The sequence below is a fragment of the Ammodytes marinus genome (assembly GCF_949987685.1).
Source record: "Ammodytes marinus genome assembly, chromosome: 16".
In the NCBI taxonomy this organism is placed as follows: domain Eukaryota; kingdom Metazoa; phylum Chordata; class Actinopteri; order Uranoscopiformes; family Ammodytidae; genus Ammodytes; species Ammodytes marinus.
The window spans coordinates 8737360-8754977 of NC_137220.1; the positions used below are offsets into that span (position 1 = coordinate 8737360).

At 40.7% G+C, this 17618-nt stretch overlaps 2 protein-coding genes across 3 annotated transcripts; both read left to right on the forward strand.

Moving 5' to 3' along the window:
- The first annotated feature begins 1196 nt into the window (after window positions 1–1196).
- On the forward strand, window positions 1197–5480 carry LOC307262588 (hsp90 co-chaperone Cdc37). 2 transcript variants are annotated; one of them, XM_080043528.1, is made up of 9 exons: window positions 1197–1274; window positions 1460–1582; window positions 1948–2229; window positions 2974–3076; window positions 3179–3294; window positions 3413–3535; window positions 4251–4433; window positions 4550–4621; window positions 4812–5480. In XM_080043528.1, the coding sequence occupies exons 2-9, from the start codon at window positions 1475–1477 to the stop codon at window positions 4950–4952; spliced, it is 1128 nt and encodes a 375-aa protein (XP_079899654.1). In that variant the 5' UTR covers window positions 1197–1274; window positions 1460–1474; the 3' UTR covers window positions 4953–5480. The 2 variants fall into 2 exon arrangements, with proteins under 2 accessions (XP_079899654.1, XP_079899653.1); XM_080043527.1 differs by having other exon boundaries at window positions 1227–1582.
- Window positions 5481–7025: 1545 nt separating this feature from the next.
- Window positions 7026–16272, forward strand: tyk2 (tyrosine kinase 2). The gene is made up of 24 exons (XM_080043513.1): window positions 7026–7159; window positions 7692–7902; window positions 8022–8145; window positions 8230–8362; window positions 8460–8623; window positions 8929–9307; window positions 9405–9590; window positions 9899–10056; window positions 10156–10273; window positions 10387–10570; window positions 10668–10786; window positions 11298–11474; window positions 11635–11722; window positions 11982–12109; window positions 12271–12406; window positions 12880–13028; window positions 13133–13283; window positions 13376–13467; window positions 13549–13738; window positions 14052–14170; window positions 15020–15192; window positions 15290–15407; window positions 15520–15630; window positions 15726–16272. Exons 2-24 carry the CDS (start codon window positions 7719–7721, stop codon window positions 15867–15869), a joined length of 3525 nt encoding a protein of 1174 aa, XP_079899639.1. The 5' UTR covers window positions 7026–7159; window positions 7692–7718; the 3' UTR covers window positions 15870–16272.
- The last annotated feature ends 1346 nt before the right edge of the window (window positions 16273–17618 follow it).

Genomic DNA, 17618 nt, shown 5'->3' on the forward strand with positions numbered 1-17618 from the left:
TGAATGGTAAACATCAACAAGAGATTTATATTTTTTTAGATTGTATATTTAGATAATAATCCTATTCTCAGGATGTGTAAGTATGTACCGTATGTATTTAATTAATCCCAGTAGGCCTAGAGTAAACCTCTGCACATCATAAACCTGAGCTCATCAGTTAATTTAATACAAAGGTGAACTTTGATATTAAAGATAACATGTTGATTTGCACTACACACTACATGATCCTCATACATTTTAACACAATAAATGTGTTTCATCAGAAAAGTGACAAGAGATTTTTCATATTCCATATTCACTGTTATAGCTGTTAAGCCAATTTTTCATTTGATTATTATTTGGTTCTGAAATGGGTTGTGTATGCAAATGTCGGCAGTGCCAGAATCACTGTTGCCGAATAATGCATGCACCTCCTGTTTTCCTTACTGACATTTTAGAATCAAAATCTTTTTCCAGCTTGTATTTCGGGATGTTTTGGCTCAACACTGAACATTTCAAAGATGTAGCTCTCACCTGTTCGGAAATAGATGCGCATGCAAATCTCGGCAGAGCCAATGTCATTTTGTTTTAAAAATTAAATAAAATGTTTAACTCTGGCTATACAACATCTATGGATTTTAAAGAAATGCAAAGTTACACAAAGCCTAATTAGCTAAACATTGCCAAAATTGCATAATATTCAAACATTTGGGAAATATATTTCTGAATACACATTTTTAAATGTTTTATTTAAGAAATCAACTGGCAGTTTCATGATTCATTTTTTTCAGGTTTATTTCACGGGGACAATGCACACTATGAAAACATTTTAATATAATGTTAAGAATTAGCCAGAATGCTATTTTGCATCCCCTATACCTGGTAGAGGTCACTCAGAAAACATAAAAGGTTAAGCTTATAACGAACGGATTACATTAAAAGTTGATAATACTAATAAACACAACAACAGTTTGTCAATAACAGCACGAGCACGCCTATACACACTAAAAGACACAATAGTCACAATACCACGGACATAGGCCTACATGAAGGTAGACAGTATGCACAAAAAACAACATTGCTATGAAAGTAACAAGCACAAAAGCAAGAAACAGACTGCCAGATCACAAAACAAAAGTGGTCCATGGGTGCATGTAATTCTCGGCAACACATATCTCGGCACAACACCGGCGCCGTACGTGCGTGTGACGCAGTGACGGCGTGACGTGAAGCGGAAATGTGCAGCAGCAATTCTTTCTAGACATTTGTAGCAGTTTCTCGCTAGCTCGCGCGAGGTAGGTCTATTATTCGAGTTTGGCTTGGCTAAATCCAGACAACCGCTGCATATAACACATATACACACTTCTGAAAAGTAAAGCGGCTTTGTGTTGTATGCTTTTTTGATTAAAGACTCGATTTAGCTTCGTTTGTCTCACTAACTTAGCCGAGTCATATTCTAAGCTAACGCTGTTTGGGTTAGGTTCTTGCTGGCGTCATGTCCAGGATAGACTACAGCGTGTGGGACCACATTGAGGTGTCGGACGATGAAGATGACACCCACCCCAACATCGACACACCCAGCCTCTTCAGATGGAGACACCAGGTACAGATTTAAGATTAATATTTTCCTAGCAGTCTATAATTAGTGCACATCGCAGGTTCATTTTAGCTGGTCTATGTTTCTGTGTACACTGATGCAGTATACAATCGCTAACTGCTAACATACGAACAGATGTAACCTAGAAATGTTTTAACTTTTAATTTAACACCACCACATCTGAGAAAAGCAAATGGTATATGGCGGAAGTCTACGACAATTAAAGACTTCTAGCAATCTATTACATATGAATTAGCATGGTTGAAAAGCTAGGGACCACGGCCCGGTAATTCTGATGTTATTGCAGCTAGACAGGGCACCTGTATGTAACCTGTGTTTCTTCTGACTGATGATGTTATAATTTACTTTAGGCACGTGTCGAGCGAATGGAAGATTACCAGAAAAGAGGTGAAGACATGACCAAGACCCTCGGTGAATGCCGGCGTAAGCTCGCAGAGGCACAGAAGAAAGTACAAGAGCTGAGCATTTCGAAAACTGACGATGCCAAAACAGAGCTGAGCAAGGCTCAGACAGAGGAGAAGAAACTGAAGAAAGAGGAACGGGAGTGGACCAAGAAGATTGAGGAGCACAACCGAGATGAGAAGAAGATGCCATGGAACGTAGACACACTCAGTAAAGAAGGTTTCAGCAAGGTGAGGCCCATAAGGATTTTAGTTCAGGGGAGCAAGAGTCTTCACATTATACAGCAGATTCTGGGAGTTTGGTAATGAAAATAAAGTCCTTTTTAAAGTTATAATTTGGCTATATGCCTTTCCTGACGCTAATGGTTCATAAGGATGCCTCTCAAGGTGCATGTTCTCAAAAGCAAGATAACATTGCATTGGATGTTCTTTTGGCCCTCTCAGATGATTTAAGGTAGTATTTGTATACATGGTCTTGCGACTTTCTTTTACCCTGGTAGCAGGCTCTGTGTTATCCAAATCTTTTTACCTTCTAAAAACACTTTGGGCGCCTGCCTTTAAACAGTTTATTGCATCAGTTGTTGCCTCTTATTGGAAAGTGTTAGGGGCTAGTGTTCTTCAAGAAGTAGCATTAGCTGCTATCATGACACAGACACTTTTTTTGCTTACCTCGTGCTGATTATGTAGCGGGTTGGTAAATTTGACTTGGAAGTGGGCATCGTATTGCTGATATTATCAGAGACTAATTCACTTCATTGTGTTTTTTTATTGACAATCATGGATTTAAAAAAAAAATTATTCATTTATTTGGTGCAAGTCTGTCTTTTTAATATTAATATCTGACTCTTCTTATGATTTTCCAATACACATCTGTTAAACTTAACATCCCACATTTCTAAGTCTTATACAACATTCTCTCTCAAGAGAGAGAATCAGGCATAATGATTATTCTCTGCCACTGTCTTTCCTTCGTAGAGCGTCGTTAACATCGTCGATGACGCTGAAGAGACTGAAGAACAGAAGGAGCAAAAGCATAAAACCTTTGTTGAGAAATATGAGAAGGAGATCAAACATTTCGGTAAGGATTGCTGCCATCCATTCACTATTGTTATTCCCAGCATGATACAGGCTATTGGTATTTGAGAGTAGCAATTGTGCCTCATTGCTGTTTATACTGCAGGCATGCTGCGACGCTGGGATGACAGCCAGAAGTACCTCTCTGACAACTCTCATTTAGTATGTGAAGAGACTGCCAACTACCTGGTCATCATGTGCATTGACCTTGAAGTTGAGGAGGTAATCTCTAGAAAGCAGAGTCTCTCGTATAGATATCACACTGCACTTATTGTAAAATCAGAATATACTGTTAGTTTTTTCATTATTCTGAAAATGTTTCCCTTTTTTCTTTTTGAAGAAACATGCTTTGATGGGGCAAGTGGCTCATCAGACCATCGTAATGCAATTCATTCTAGAATTGGCAAAAAGCCTCAAGGTGGACCCCCGTGGATGCTTTCGTCAATTCTTTGCCAAGATTAAGGTGAGTAACATGGTTTGGATGCTATAAAATCAAATAAATAACTTGTAGCCCTTTATGACCAAAACGTTTCACAGAAGAATTCCAGGAACTAGGGAACAACAGATATTATCTAAATTCAGGGACTACATTAAAGTCCCTTTTCCATATTGCTGTAAGGATTTCATTCACAATATTTTAAGTGCCATTTGCAATGTTCACACTTGAGGAAATAACAACTCCAAGTCATCTTGTTGTTCTTTGTATTTGCTGTTGCATGGTGTTTGAGTTTAATAAAACAAATTCAATTCAAAGGAGACATGTAAACGTGGACAAAAAGACTGCAGTTCTAGACCACCTGCCAACCCTGGAATCATTTTACAAAAACTAAATGTAGTCCTTGGTTTCTCCAGTCGAAATACAAGTTAAGAGTAATTTAACACCAGGTTTGAAAGCAGTGTTCTTCTACCCTCTAAGGTCTAACCTCTGACCACACAGAGGAATGTGTTTTGTTGCACCTGTACATCAAAATAGCAGAGTAAGAAGTTAATTCATGGGAGGTCAACAAAAGCAATAGTTTTGGTGGGTGTTAAGTCACTTTTTTTTTTAGCTCCTATGAGTTCCTTAAAATGATTCCTGTGTTGAAAGTGCCCTAATAAATGCTCAAACTAATAGTAAAAGTGAATGCAATTCTGATTTGTGTGGCCACCAAAGAAGCAAATGTTGTGTCCCCTCACAGACAGCGGATCAGCAGTACCAGGATGCGTTCAATGACGAGCTGGACTCATTTAAAGAGCGGGTTAAGGGCAGGGCCAAGATCCGCATAGAGAAGGCCATGAAGGAATACGAGGAGGAGGAGCGACAAAAGCGCATTGGACCTGGAGGACTGGACCCTGTTGAAGTGTATGAGTCCCTGCCAGCTGTAAGTTTTTTTTTTTTTTTTTTATTATTATTTTTTTTTCCAGGAACCTCTGGACTCTCTCCGGTTATCTTCTCTTGTGTTTTAAAATGCCTCACAAAGTATGTTCTTACCTGCAGATGATGCAGAAATGCTTCGATGACAAGGACATCGGAATGTTACAAGAGGTTATTACCAAACTGGACCCGACGGTAGGTTTCTTTATTTGAGCCGGCTGTTTTGTTTTGTTTTTATGTCTTTTTGTTTTTATGTTTTTTTCTGATAAACCTCAGATTTTTTTGCTGCAGTTACTTGCAAATATTTAGTTATCTGATTCACGTGTGTATTTCTGCCTCACTTTGTGCGTGTGTTATTCAATGCGATTTGTTATACTCAATTTAGGAGGCGAAGGCTCACATGAAGAGGTGCATAGACTCTGGGCTCTGGGTCCCCAACTCCAAGACAGACGATGGGGATGAAAAAGAGGAAGATGCTACCTATGAGGAAGTGAAACAGGAGCAGGAAGATCCTAAGAAAGAGTGACCAACTTTGATGCTATGATGTGTTTGTTTCTGCAAATGTACTTACCCACTGCATTGCTACTCCACTATGTGTATGACTAGTTTGCCAACCAAGGAACAATGAAATAACTTCTCTATAAGTATTTACCTGAGACTTTAGGGATGTGCGTTCACTTAGCTGCACAGCGGCGATGAATCCTTAACCCCTGCTTGTGGAAAGAAACTGCTGCTTGTGTTTGGGTCTTTTAATTTGTTTGGCATCACTTAAGCTGTATTCTCTTACATTTTCTTTGTATACACCTGTCCGTTTGTATTGGAGTGCATGTGCACACACACAAGCCTGTCTACTTAATTTGTGCAGTTGTATAGTTGAAAAACGATTATACATTTTCAGGTTGTGCATATCACTAGTTTTTCTGTCCTCTCCGAATTACTTTTTTTTTTTTTTTTTACTTTTAGGGCTTAGACCAACCAATGTATTCAGATGGTTATTTCCCCCAAAGTGACATTTTCTACTGACTTGCTAAAGTAAAGGTTGAATTATATCCAACTACTCAAGACCATTGTGTTGTGCTTATATCTAAAAACGCTAAGTGTGCGCATGAAAGGTTTTTTTCAAATCATAAAGTTGGAAGTAAAATGTCCATCCTAAGAGAATGAAGAGAGACAATGATCCATCTTGGACACTGGTGCTTGTGGTAACTACTTTGTTAAACAGAGCATTTGGTACATAACAATGAGATTATCTCCTCCATAGGGATTTGGTGGAGCTGAAGGTAAATAGGTTTTATGGCCTCCAGTACATCTCAGTATACATAAGACATTACAAGACAAAAACAATATTGAACACAATATCGATTTCAGGCCTGGGGTATAGTTGCTCACACTGGCTCTGTATAATCTATCTCTGCTGTCTGTTGTAGCCTTAACGCGGCTCATCTGGTTGCACATAAATGGGAGATAAAAGTCCTGTGGGATGATTGATGGATACATTTTATCCACAGTTTAACCAAATTAAGTGGATAAAGGGGAGATCATGCCTGAGAGTGATTGCTTACAATCCTGCCTTTAGGTGATGTGAAACACTGCCCAAAAGTGCTGCTTAGTTCTGGTTGGGATCTGTACTTTTACTTTCAATGCTTTTATTTTGAAAGTAAGTTAGTGAGTTAGCCCACTTGATGTCACAGCTTTCATACGTATGAAAATAAAGAATTCAGTGAGAGATAAATGTAAAGGAGTTTTATGTTTTTTATTTATGTAGCCTAGTGCTTTTAAGACTCTAATGTCCCGGGTGAATTTTACTACACAGTAGGCCTAGGCTAGCCTACTAGAGGGTCTAAAAAGTGAACATTGTACATTAAGGGATTTAAGATTATAAACGGTATCTGATCCAAACTCCGGTGAAAATGGTTGCGCACCAATACTCTGATAAACAGCCGTAAAACAGGAAGAAAAGCAGCAGTAGCCATAGACATTATATTATTATTCCTTTATAATGTCTATGGCAGTAGCCTCCACGCATAGGCCTACTCTGACGTTTATTTTGAAAGGCTAGCCCTTGTGTACGTGAGTGTACCATGGAGTGTACGCCATGGTGTACGGTGTTACGCCGAAAGCTGTGACCCTAGAGGGCCCTGTTCTTAGAACCCAGTCTCATAGTGAAATATAGGCTATGTATACTAGGCTATCTATGGTAAAAGCGTTGGTCCATTGCGCAAATTTTTGAAGTTTCTCAACATTGGCACTGAAATGTTCAGTTTGTTAAAGGAGAATAACCAACCCAGTTACCCATCACAGTGAAATGTGTAGCTATAGGCCTACTTTTTCCACTGTTCAATCATTTCAATTGGAAGCGAAAAACGTAATAGTCTCTCATTGCAGGGCTGTTTTTGAAAAACTACTATGTTTTGAGCTGTGGACCAACATAATTATTAAAACATTTCACTGTGAGACTGGGTAGTTATATTCCTACAGAAATCAGATAAGAAATAAGAACAGCGCCCTCTAGGCTCACACATTCTGGCAGGTCACAGCTTTCGGTGCAACACCGGAGGGAGTGACTTCTGGTTTCGGGAAGCAGCGGGCTCAGGCTGTCGTCGCTTTTACTTCGTGAGAGTCCTCGAGAGTGGGCGAAGGGCGAAATAAACTGATGATAATTAAACCTGGCTGTCAGGTTATCTTTCCGTGTCAGCTATTTATGTGACACCTCCATAAGCTCGCTATTAAATGGTAAGATATTCAATCTATGCTCACGTGTTACTAAGTTTACGGATATGCCTCTAATAGTAGGCTATGTTTGTGTATTTCCTTGTCATGATATCAGATAGCTTACACCGAAGAAAAATAGACAAATATGTTGGACTCTGGGTGACTCGGTAGGCTATATTAAAATAACAGCCTTGTTGTTTGGGGTGTATGGCCCTGTACAGTATAGTGTAAACACAATATTTGTTATAAGTTACACGAAATGTTCAGAAGGCCTTAACAATAAACTGACGTAATATTATAGGTCTATCTAAGTTTGCCTATGTATCGTTATTTGTCATAATTCCGTTTTCTATACGAATCATTGTGTAATTGAGAAGTAGCCAACTAGTTATTACAGAAAACCGCAAAGTGTTGCCTCCGTTTCTTTAAAATGCTCTTCTGTTTACGTAGGCCTCAGTGCGTGCGTGCTTTGTTTCAAAGCAGTGGCTCATATTGTGGTAGGCTATACACTGATGTGTGTGTTTGCGTTTCTGTTTCTATTTCTGTGTATCAGTGAGTCAGTGATTTGCAAGTTCCCACCATGTCCCAAAGTGGGTGGCCCAAGCGTTCAAGGCCAGCGGCATTTCCGGTTGTGTGTGACCCTCCTGCGGGTCAAGGCATCCATGTACTTCTCTTCTGGACCAAGGAAGGAGAAAGATATTTGTCCCACACAAGTGGAAAGGTCACAGCTGAGGAGCTGTGCATCTCAGCTGCAGAGGCTGTAGGTGAGAGTGACCGCCTCTTCCCAATAGACCCACGCAGTATACTGTGTTGTGTAAAAAGTCATGTATTTTAACCTGTGGGCTTGCAGCATACATGTGTAATATCTTGTTTATTCCTTCAGGTATAACTCCACTGTGCCATGTGTTGTTTGCCCTGTATAATACACATTCACGGTGCTGGTACAGTCCAAACCACGTCTTCAGTCCAGATGACCCCTCCGGCCTCGTAATCCACTACTGCATGAGGTCAGCCTGTGTTTACAGTATGAGGAGGGCAGATGAAACACACTGAGCATATTCAAATGTTCTGTCTGGTTTCCTTGTACCTAGGTTTTACTTTCGGAATTGGCACGGGTTAAATGAGAAGGAGCCAACCGTGAACCGTTATACCCTCAAATCTGGGACCGAACAGAAGGGCACTCCCCTGCTTGAAATCACATCCTTGGACTACCTATTCTCCCAGGTTCCTGCTTTACCTTAAGTTTATGATTTCATGTGTGTTCATCGAATGCTCACGGTGGTTTATTGTCTAACCTCTGTGCTGCTTTTGTCTCCTAAAGGCAAAATATGAATTTGTGAACGAAGTAGTGCAGATGGAAGACGTTCAGTCAGAGGAGGAGCTTAGTCGCTTCAGAAACGAGAGCTTGGGGATGGCTATACTCCACCTCTCACACCAGGCAGTGCAAACAGGCTCTACCTTACAAGAGGTCGCCAAAACAGTCAGGTAATGACTTTGGAGGAAGTGAACATACAGTACAGACTGTGCTGTTGGTGAACTTATTGCACCTAAATCTGTTAAATCTGTTATCAAGCGTGTTAAATGGTTTCTATTAATTTGTCCTGACAATAGATATAAAGCATATTTATTATATTACTCTCTTTATAATAGGGTGGTTTGTTATTGTCTCTATCCTATTTTATGCTACTTTCCCATTGCAGTTTCTCCCCTGTATTATCAAAGCTTTTTCTTATCAAATTGAATTACTGGATCCAGGTAACATTAAAATGTCTTTCTTCTTTCCTTTTCAGCTTCATACGCTGCATTCCAAAGTCTTTCGCCAAATACATTTCCAAAACCAACTTCCTGACAAAAATCCGGATCCGGCGGGTGTTTGCAGACTTTGTGCGGACGTTCCAGCAGCACACTGTGGACAGTGAGCGGCTTGGTGCCCATGAGATAATGTATAAGTACATCTCGACTCTGGAACACATGGCACCACGCTATGGCTCTGAGACCTTCCCTGTGTGCCACCTTGAACTGAGAGAGGAAGGGAATGGAAGCAGCTCTTACTTCAACGCCACCAATGAGCAGGGTGTCGCCAAAGAATACCTCGGAACTCCCGCCACACATGAAATAATAGTGTGTGGCACCAAGGGGATCCAGTGGAGGAAAGTGTCCATTCAGAAGGTCTGTGGAGACCCTGTTTTCAAAGCTCTAATCTGTGGCATGATGTGTAGCTTACTTTGTGTGTGTACTTTGTGTTCATTCTGCCTTCTTTACCCAGGCGCAGGCAAACACTTACTTAAGGAATGATCCCACAAGCTACATGAGGAAAACAAAACAACAGTCCAGCCAAGAGGATGCAAACACTCCCGATATATGGATCCCCTTCTGTGATTTCCCTGAAGTAACTCACATAGCCATCGCGGGACCTAATGTGTGCATTAGCACTCAGGACAATAAATGCATGGTGAGAGTGCTTGTGGACCCTTTTATTTAAAAGCTGAATACATTATTTGAATGGGTAAATGTGCTTGTGATACATTAGTCCAATTGCTAAACTGTATGTTACTCACTGTAAGGATCAATCAGTCTTTAAAATGTGTTCTATGTTCTTCTGTATGTAGATTCCCATATATTCTCAAATTTTACACATTTCTGACTATAAGAGCTTTGAATTTCGGTACGCTTCGGGCATTTAGTATGTATTAAATTTGTATGTATCTGTAGGTGGGAGCTCTGATCCTAAGCTTGTGGTGTTTGTGTATGTGTACGTAGGAGGTTCAGATGAACTCCAGCCAGGAGGCCCGTTCCTTCATCTCCCTCCTAGATGGATACTACCGGCTGACTGCAGACGCCCACCACTATCTTTGTCATGAAGTGGCTCCCCCAAGGGTAGTGCTGAGTGAGGCAAATGGACTGGGTGGACCTATGCAGTGAGTTGTCTCCTCTTCCACGTGACAATACAGACACAAATGAACCATAGAGAAGCTGCAAAGTGTGTTATATCACAACTCTGATGGTCTTTTTTCCAGTGACGATTTTGTGCTACTGAAGCTGAAAAAAGAGGCAGCAGAGGAGGGAGCTTACCTTGTCCGATGGAGTGCTCTCGACTATCGCCGCATCATTCTAGCTGTCCTGAACAAAAAGGAGGTGAGTAACAACACCCACGCTCCTCTCTGGAAATGATTGCTGCTGCACTTTGATGTTGAAACTGTTCAGCCACTGTATGTTCGCCTGTGTTTATGTGGATTTGCCGCTCCTAGAATGGATCGACGGCAAGCCACAAGCAGTTTCGGATCCACTACAACGGTTCAACGTTCAGTCTGGAGGGCTGGGACCGAGAATTCACCACTGTGAAGGAGCTCATGGAGAGCCTCAAGAACTTTGTACTCAAGTCCGGTTCGGAGAGCTTTACAGTTAAAAAATGCTGTTTTCCAAGACAAGGAGGTTTGTGTTCGTTGGACTTGTTTGATTATATACTTTTTTTCGCTGCTTAATGCCCCGAGTTTATGTAGGTTTGTGTGTATATGTTTGTGTGATGTAGAGCTGTCAAACCTTCTGGTGATGAGGCAAGGTGTGGACCGCCGTGTTCAAAGGGACTCCTTGTCCCTGAACTTGACCCAGCTACGCTTCCACCAGATCAAGGACAGAGAAATTGTAAAGGTAATGAGACCCACTTTCGCCCTCTTACACCTGACATGGTGTGGTGTTCTTTTAATTTCATGTTCTTTATTCACAAGACAAACACAACATAACATAACACACATACTGTATACATACATGAAAGCACACAATTTTCACAATTAAGTAATCATATATTAATTCATCATATTGCAGGACATTAAATACAAAAAAGGAGTCAGATAGTCTTTGACTTCATGACTAAAGACTATCGTAACTCGCTATCTCATATCCTTGTAGTTGCCATAGTTCAGTTGCCCATTTGTTTTTTAGCTTTACCTCTCAAAATCATTCTGTCCTGTAAATAATAATGTCTAAGATAAGACATAGATGTACTCAGTAACAATGTATTTTGAATTATTAAAAAACTAAATGTTTCCAATCAAAACAACAGTATTAAGCAATGGGTTTCGATCATGAAAGCCCCCACATGGTGTCGTGTTTGCGGTGTGAGCTCTGTGACTGACCAGCGGGGCTTTGTGTTTATGAACAGAAACAGCATTTAGGCTGCGGGACCAGGACTAACATCTACTCGGGACGTCTGCTGGAGCGAGGCGGAGGACAAAACGATGAGCATGACGAGTACAACAACAACAGCTCCACTGACCGCAAAGAAGGGATCAAAGTGCTTCTCAAGATTCTAGACCCAAGCCATAAAGATATTGCACTGGTAAGCCTTGTGGTCCTTGCATTCATGAAGACCATCGCTAAAAGAACAGTCAAAGTAGCAGTATGCCGAAGTTTGTGTAAAAAAATAAAAATAAAAATGCTATCATCCTCACTCTTGATCTAACTGCTCTTTCAACGTTCTTACTTTTTGTCTCTCTCAGGCATTTTATGAGACGGCGAGTTTCATGAGCCAGGTATCCCACAGTCACCTGGTGTTTGTGCACGGTGTATTGGTAAAAGGATCTGAAAGTAAGCACAATAACCCGGCCCAGCTTCACACACTCACACCTATTCTGTTAGGTCTCCTGACTTCCTCATTTGGTAGTTCCCCAATTACATGCACGAACAGTGCTTTCACAGTCAAATGCATGTCAACTGTGACGCAGATGAGCACAAGCACATGTAACCTGTTTTCAATTTGTTTACACTTTTTCATGTATGCATGTTCTGTGACTGTACTGCGAGGTAGAGTACGGACCCTCTCAGGCTTTGCTTCTACCTTTTGCAGACATCATGGCGGAAGAATTTGTGGAGTTTGGACCTTTGGATGTCTTCCTTCGCCAAAGAAAGGCCTCAGTGACTCCTCAGTGGAAATTCATCGTCGCTAAACAACTTGCCAGTGCCCTCAATTATCTTGTGAGTTTAAGTCTCATCTGAAAGGCAGGAACTGAAATATTCAGACAAAACTTTTAAGATAAGTGGTGCAAGTGCAATTACTGATTGCGTTTATAGTTTGAGTATTAACACATTTTAAGAACCCACACAGTTAATACCAGTGTGTTTTTCCATCATTATAGGAGACCAACCGGCTGGTTCATGGAAACGTCTGTGCGAAGAACATTCTGGTGGCCAGGTGTGGTCTGGAGCATGGCACCACTCCTTTCGTCAAGCTGAGTGACCCAGGAATCGCCCTGAGTGTCCTTTCAAGGGAAGGTCAGTCAGTAACCAGCAGCTCACTTTTCACTTTTTCAACTTCAGGTTGTTGTTCTGTACTTTGTGTACAGCTCTCTGCCTCATTTCTATCAGATATAGCAAAACAGGAAGCTTCAGCCTGACCACTTTGTGTGACCTATTTCCTGTGTGTGTGTCTCGAAGTTGTTATTTAATATCGGCTGTTTAAGACTATCAGAGAAAAAATAAATAAAAAAACACTCTCAAACCTCTGAGGTGTTTTCTTTTGATCATCCTGGTTGGACTTGATATTTGTAGCTGTTGACATTGAACACACATAGGAAACAGACTTTGTAGATTATTTAAAGAATTATTCCCCAGATGTAGAACTTTTAGCATTGAATTGATTAAAGCTTACCTACAAAAATATAGAGCCTCTATTTGCAACAGCTAAACTAAGTTTAACCAGATTTAACTTCCGTCGTTATTATTATCATCGTTATCCTGTGCTGCAGAGCGTCTCGAGCGCATACCGTGGATTGCCCCAGAGTGTGTCGACAGCGGTTCCATTGGCAATGCTGCTGACCAGTGGAGCTTTGGTGTCACGCTGCTGGAAATCTGCAACAACGGCGATCTGCCCCTGAGTGGCAGCACATTGTCTGAGGTAGGCCCTTTATTTCCTCTCCCCAACAGTCCACAAGCTGCACCTGCCTATTTTGGCCTTCTGAATTCCAACACTGTCGACCTTTGCCCCCCCCCCCCCAACAGAAAGAGCGCTTTTATCAGCAAAAGGGTCGTCTAGCTGAACCAACGTCACAGGAACTGGCCAGCTTCATCAGCATGTGTTTGACCTACGAGCCCTTGGAGAGGCCTTCGTTCCTCACTGTGCTCAGAGAGCTCACGGAAATCATGAACAAAAGTGGGTCTTTACTTGCTCACCTTACTTTTTTTTCTTTCAGCACATCTACTTGCATTTAATAATGTTTTTGTTTTTGTTTTTCCTGCACACAGATCCTGATATATCCCCCAGTGAAGCGCTCCCTGACGCAGACCCTAGCATGTTCCACAAACGCTACCTGAAAAAGATGCGGGACTTGGGGGAGGTCGGTCACAAATACATCGGCAGTAGTTTTCATTTTGCTGTACATTGGAGGATAACTCCCTGCTCATTATTCTGTCTCCAGGGTCACTTTGGAAAGGTGACGCTCTACCTGTATGACCCGGCCAACGACGGCACAGGAGAGCGCGTCGCTGTGAAGGCTTTGAAACAGGAGAACGGTCATGTGCCCGACGGCTGGATGAAGGAGATTGAGATCCTGAAGTCCCTTTATCACAACAACATCGTGAAATACAAGGGCTGCTGTTCTGAGCTGGGTGAGGTCTCATCTGTCTGCTTCAGATATGCTTATTTAAATATACAGGTCAATACACTGTGTCAAACCCTAACCTAAATGCTCAATACTCTCTTAGCTTACGGTGCTCAGTGGTTGGTTCCTTTGTAGATATTGAAAATCTATTAAAAGTGCAATATTATTTGCATTGCTACATCATTTTTGTTGAGCTTTTAACATACCACGTGCTGAGCATCACAGTGTGTTGAGCTCCAGGATAGGCAGCAGGTCATTCTTTCCATTGAAAAGCAAAGGGTTTAAGAGAATAATAGCACTGTTGCATTGTCTATTGACAGGCGGACAAGTGCTGCAGCTAATAATGGAGTTCCTTCCTCTGGGGAGTCTGAGAGACTACCTTCCCAAATGTAAACGGGGTATGCCCCAGTGCCTTATGTTTGCTCAGCAGATCTGTCAGGTGAGTTTAGGTGGTTTTGTAGTAGTATGTGCTATTCATCCACATTTTCACTTGATATGACAGTTTTCCCTATGCTGTGTGCAAACTGCAGAGATGTCTGGTTGTGTTCTCCTTGTTCTGTGTACAATATGAAAACCTGAATACACTTGACATTTCCTTGAGAAGATAATCCAACACATATCACTTTGTAGCACTTTTTTGTTGTTGTTCATGATACTTAATATTTAATATCATCGTTTTATCAAGGATACTACACCTTCTATGAGGCTGTACTGTGAATGCTTATGTCAGCCTACTAAACTGCTCACAGTGACGATGCTAACATGCTGGTGTTTTGCTGGTATATTTTTTGCTGCCATCTTATGTGTTAGCATGCATACATCAGCTCCCATCGGCACTCAACACAAAGTATGGCTGAGGATGTTGGGATTATCAGTAGTTTTGCAGGTATTTGATAAATCAAAGTATTAGACTATTTGAAACTTCGACCTGAAAACATTCAGGATCATTAATGTTATTACAAATCAGCCTTAACGGAGCATATACTATTATACTATGTCCACTAATATTTTTGACAATTCCTCCAATAGATGTTTAAACTATTGGATGTTTGTTTGCTCTAAACCATAAATTCGAACCTTGTAATGGAGCTGGATGTTAAGTCAGGGATCCAAGTGGTGGACAGACAGACCGACAGACAGACAGACATTGGCTACCATATGCAGCATGGACAAAAACTGCAAACCATAGAAATAGACATTTCAAGTCTTGAAGTGAAACTTTAAATCCATATTTTACCCCCTCTCAGTAATTGTATACAGTTCTTATTTTTGTTGTTCTCTTCTTAAGGGTATGGAGTACCTGCACTCAAAGCGATATGTCCACCGAGACCTTGCTGCCCGTAATGTCCTAGTGAAAAATGACAGTTTGGTGAAGATCGGAGACTTTGGCCTCACGAAATACATCCCCGAAGGCGATATCTACTATCGTGTCCGTGAGGATGGGGACAGTCCAGTGTTCTGGTGAGTTCATCTAGCACTTGATAGTGTTATTCAATGCTTTGTTCCAAGGTTTTGTCCACTTAACTGTTTTTTTTCTCGTCCTTGTTTTGCTGTATAGGTATGCCATTGAGTGCTTGAAGGAGAGTAAATTTTCCTTTTCCTCAGACATTTGGTCCTTCGGCGTGACATTGTATGAGATCCTGACCCGCTGTGACCCTCGCCAAAGCCCTCCAACAGTATGTCATCACCGGTCTCTTACAACAAGCATTTATTTTCATTGGGAGGCTGATCAAGTACATTTTGATTCCATGTGTAATGCAATGTGTACTCCTTTTTATGTTTTTATAGAAGTTCTTTGAAATGATGGAGGCAACCCAGGGACAGATGACTATGGTGGTACTCATAAAACTGTTGGAGAAACAACTGCGATTGCCTTGTCCAAAAGAATGCCCACATGAGGTAAGATATAAAAAAAATTTACTTCTCTTTGGCATTAGGAGGTGCCTGATATTTTCATAATTAATTTATCTTTTTTTTCTTTCTTTTTTTTACAGGTTAAGGTCTTAATGGAGCAGTGTTGGGCTGCTGTACCAGCAGAGCGGCCATCATTCGAATCCCTCATCGAGAAGTTTGAGGCTATTCGCCGAACATACGACTGGCAGTCCAACATAAACTTTTCCTTAGCTCAGATTTGCTGATCAAGATGTCATCACTTTGCCACTACGGCAAACATAAACCATAATACTGAGTAGCTCATAATATGCATATTTACACTGATGTCTTTATACTGTAAGTTTTTATTTTATAAAAGCACACAGCGATCCTTGTGTGATATTAACACAACTCAATATGTGAATTATTTTTCTTTGTTGATGAGTTGAACTCTTTGTGAGAAGTGGGTTATGCCTCAGGCAGTCAGACATTGAGTGCCAGCTTTTTTCTTTCAAAAGTTATTGCTTATAAGTTATTATTTTAGTATTAACAATTTCTGTAAGGTCGGGATATTGTAAGCTTTCATTACATTAATTGTTTTGTGTAAATTTCCTTCTTGAATGTACGTATGTTTACTTTCTGTTTCTTTTTGTATAAATCGAAAATAACATTCAAAATCGAATGAACCATTATCCATGTCCTTTCATGAAAGACCAAAACAGATGTTATTCAAGGGTTTAAAAATGTTTTACAGAATGTGCAACAAATCACAGCTGCATCCTAGTTAGATAATGTACGGTAACAAAAGCCAATTCTACATAATGTACGGTAACAAAAGCCAATTCTACAATTAATATTTTTAGAAAACAGGCCACTGACTTGGGGAATGGTCTTTCCTTAACTCTGTATTTTGATGACTATTTATAATATGCCTGTTTATGTGGCACTTGGTAAGAAAAAACAATGTGTGACAAATTATGAGCATTTTCTACCACACACTGCTGAACAGTCCAGTTGTTGGCACCAATGAACACCAAATTTTTCTTTAGTGCGATAAAAAAAAATCAAGAACTGCAGCACTGACACTTGACCCATTTATACTAATGTGTGTAATGGACGTCCTGTCCTGTCATGCGGCAGCTGAGAAGCAGCCAACAGCAACAAATATTCACATTCAAGGCAAGCACAGGTGTTTTTAACTTTTATTTGGGATTTGTGTTTCATCAATATGACCTGTGTTCCATTTTACCACTCAACAATTGTATGTGCTACTTATTAAACTATAGTCAACATAATCAAAACCTTCACAAAACATGAAATCAGCACATATTATATGCATATGGCTGTATTCAGTCATTTAAACCTGCAGTGTGAAAAAAAAATTTCATAGCAGACTTGGTAGAAAATAATTATAATATCCATAAGTACATTCAATTTAGTGTATAATAGGGCCTAGCTGAATTTTTTTTTAGATTTGTTTTACCCTCTTAGAAAGAGTCTCATATAATTATCTCCATATTTCTCCATACCATGGACCACGGCATGTGCGCCGCCATGTTATTATTCGAAAGGGGCGGGGTTACCCGGGGAGCGTTGCATTCTAGAACTTTCACCACTAGATACATCAGGTCGGCAATACGTCATCTGGACGGAACTCTCGTGACCACGCCCCCTTTGGGTGGAAAACAATACGGCTACTCCATAGACATAGACAGCGCGATCATTCAAAATAAGCCGTTATAGCTAAAATCTGCAATGTCCTGAGCTGTTGTGTGGTTTACATGGTAAAAAACAAACATCATGGTTTTATTCCTTCGCCATGCCCCCAAAAATTCCCCTAAATAAGGGCTGTATGACAGCAGGAAGCTCCCGGCTTCCCCCGTGCTCTGCATTTCAGTGGGAGTTTGCTATCGTAATGAGCCGTTAGGACCGTTGGTACAGTCTAGTCAAGGCATAGCGCTGTAATATTAACATAGTAAGCATTATTACAGACAACAAAACTTAAAATAACAATT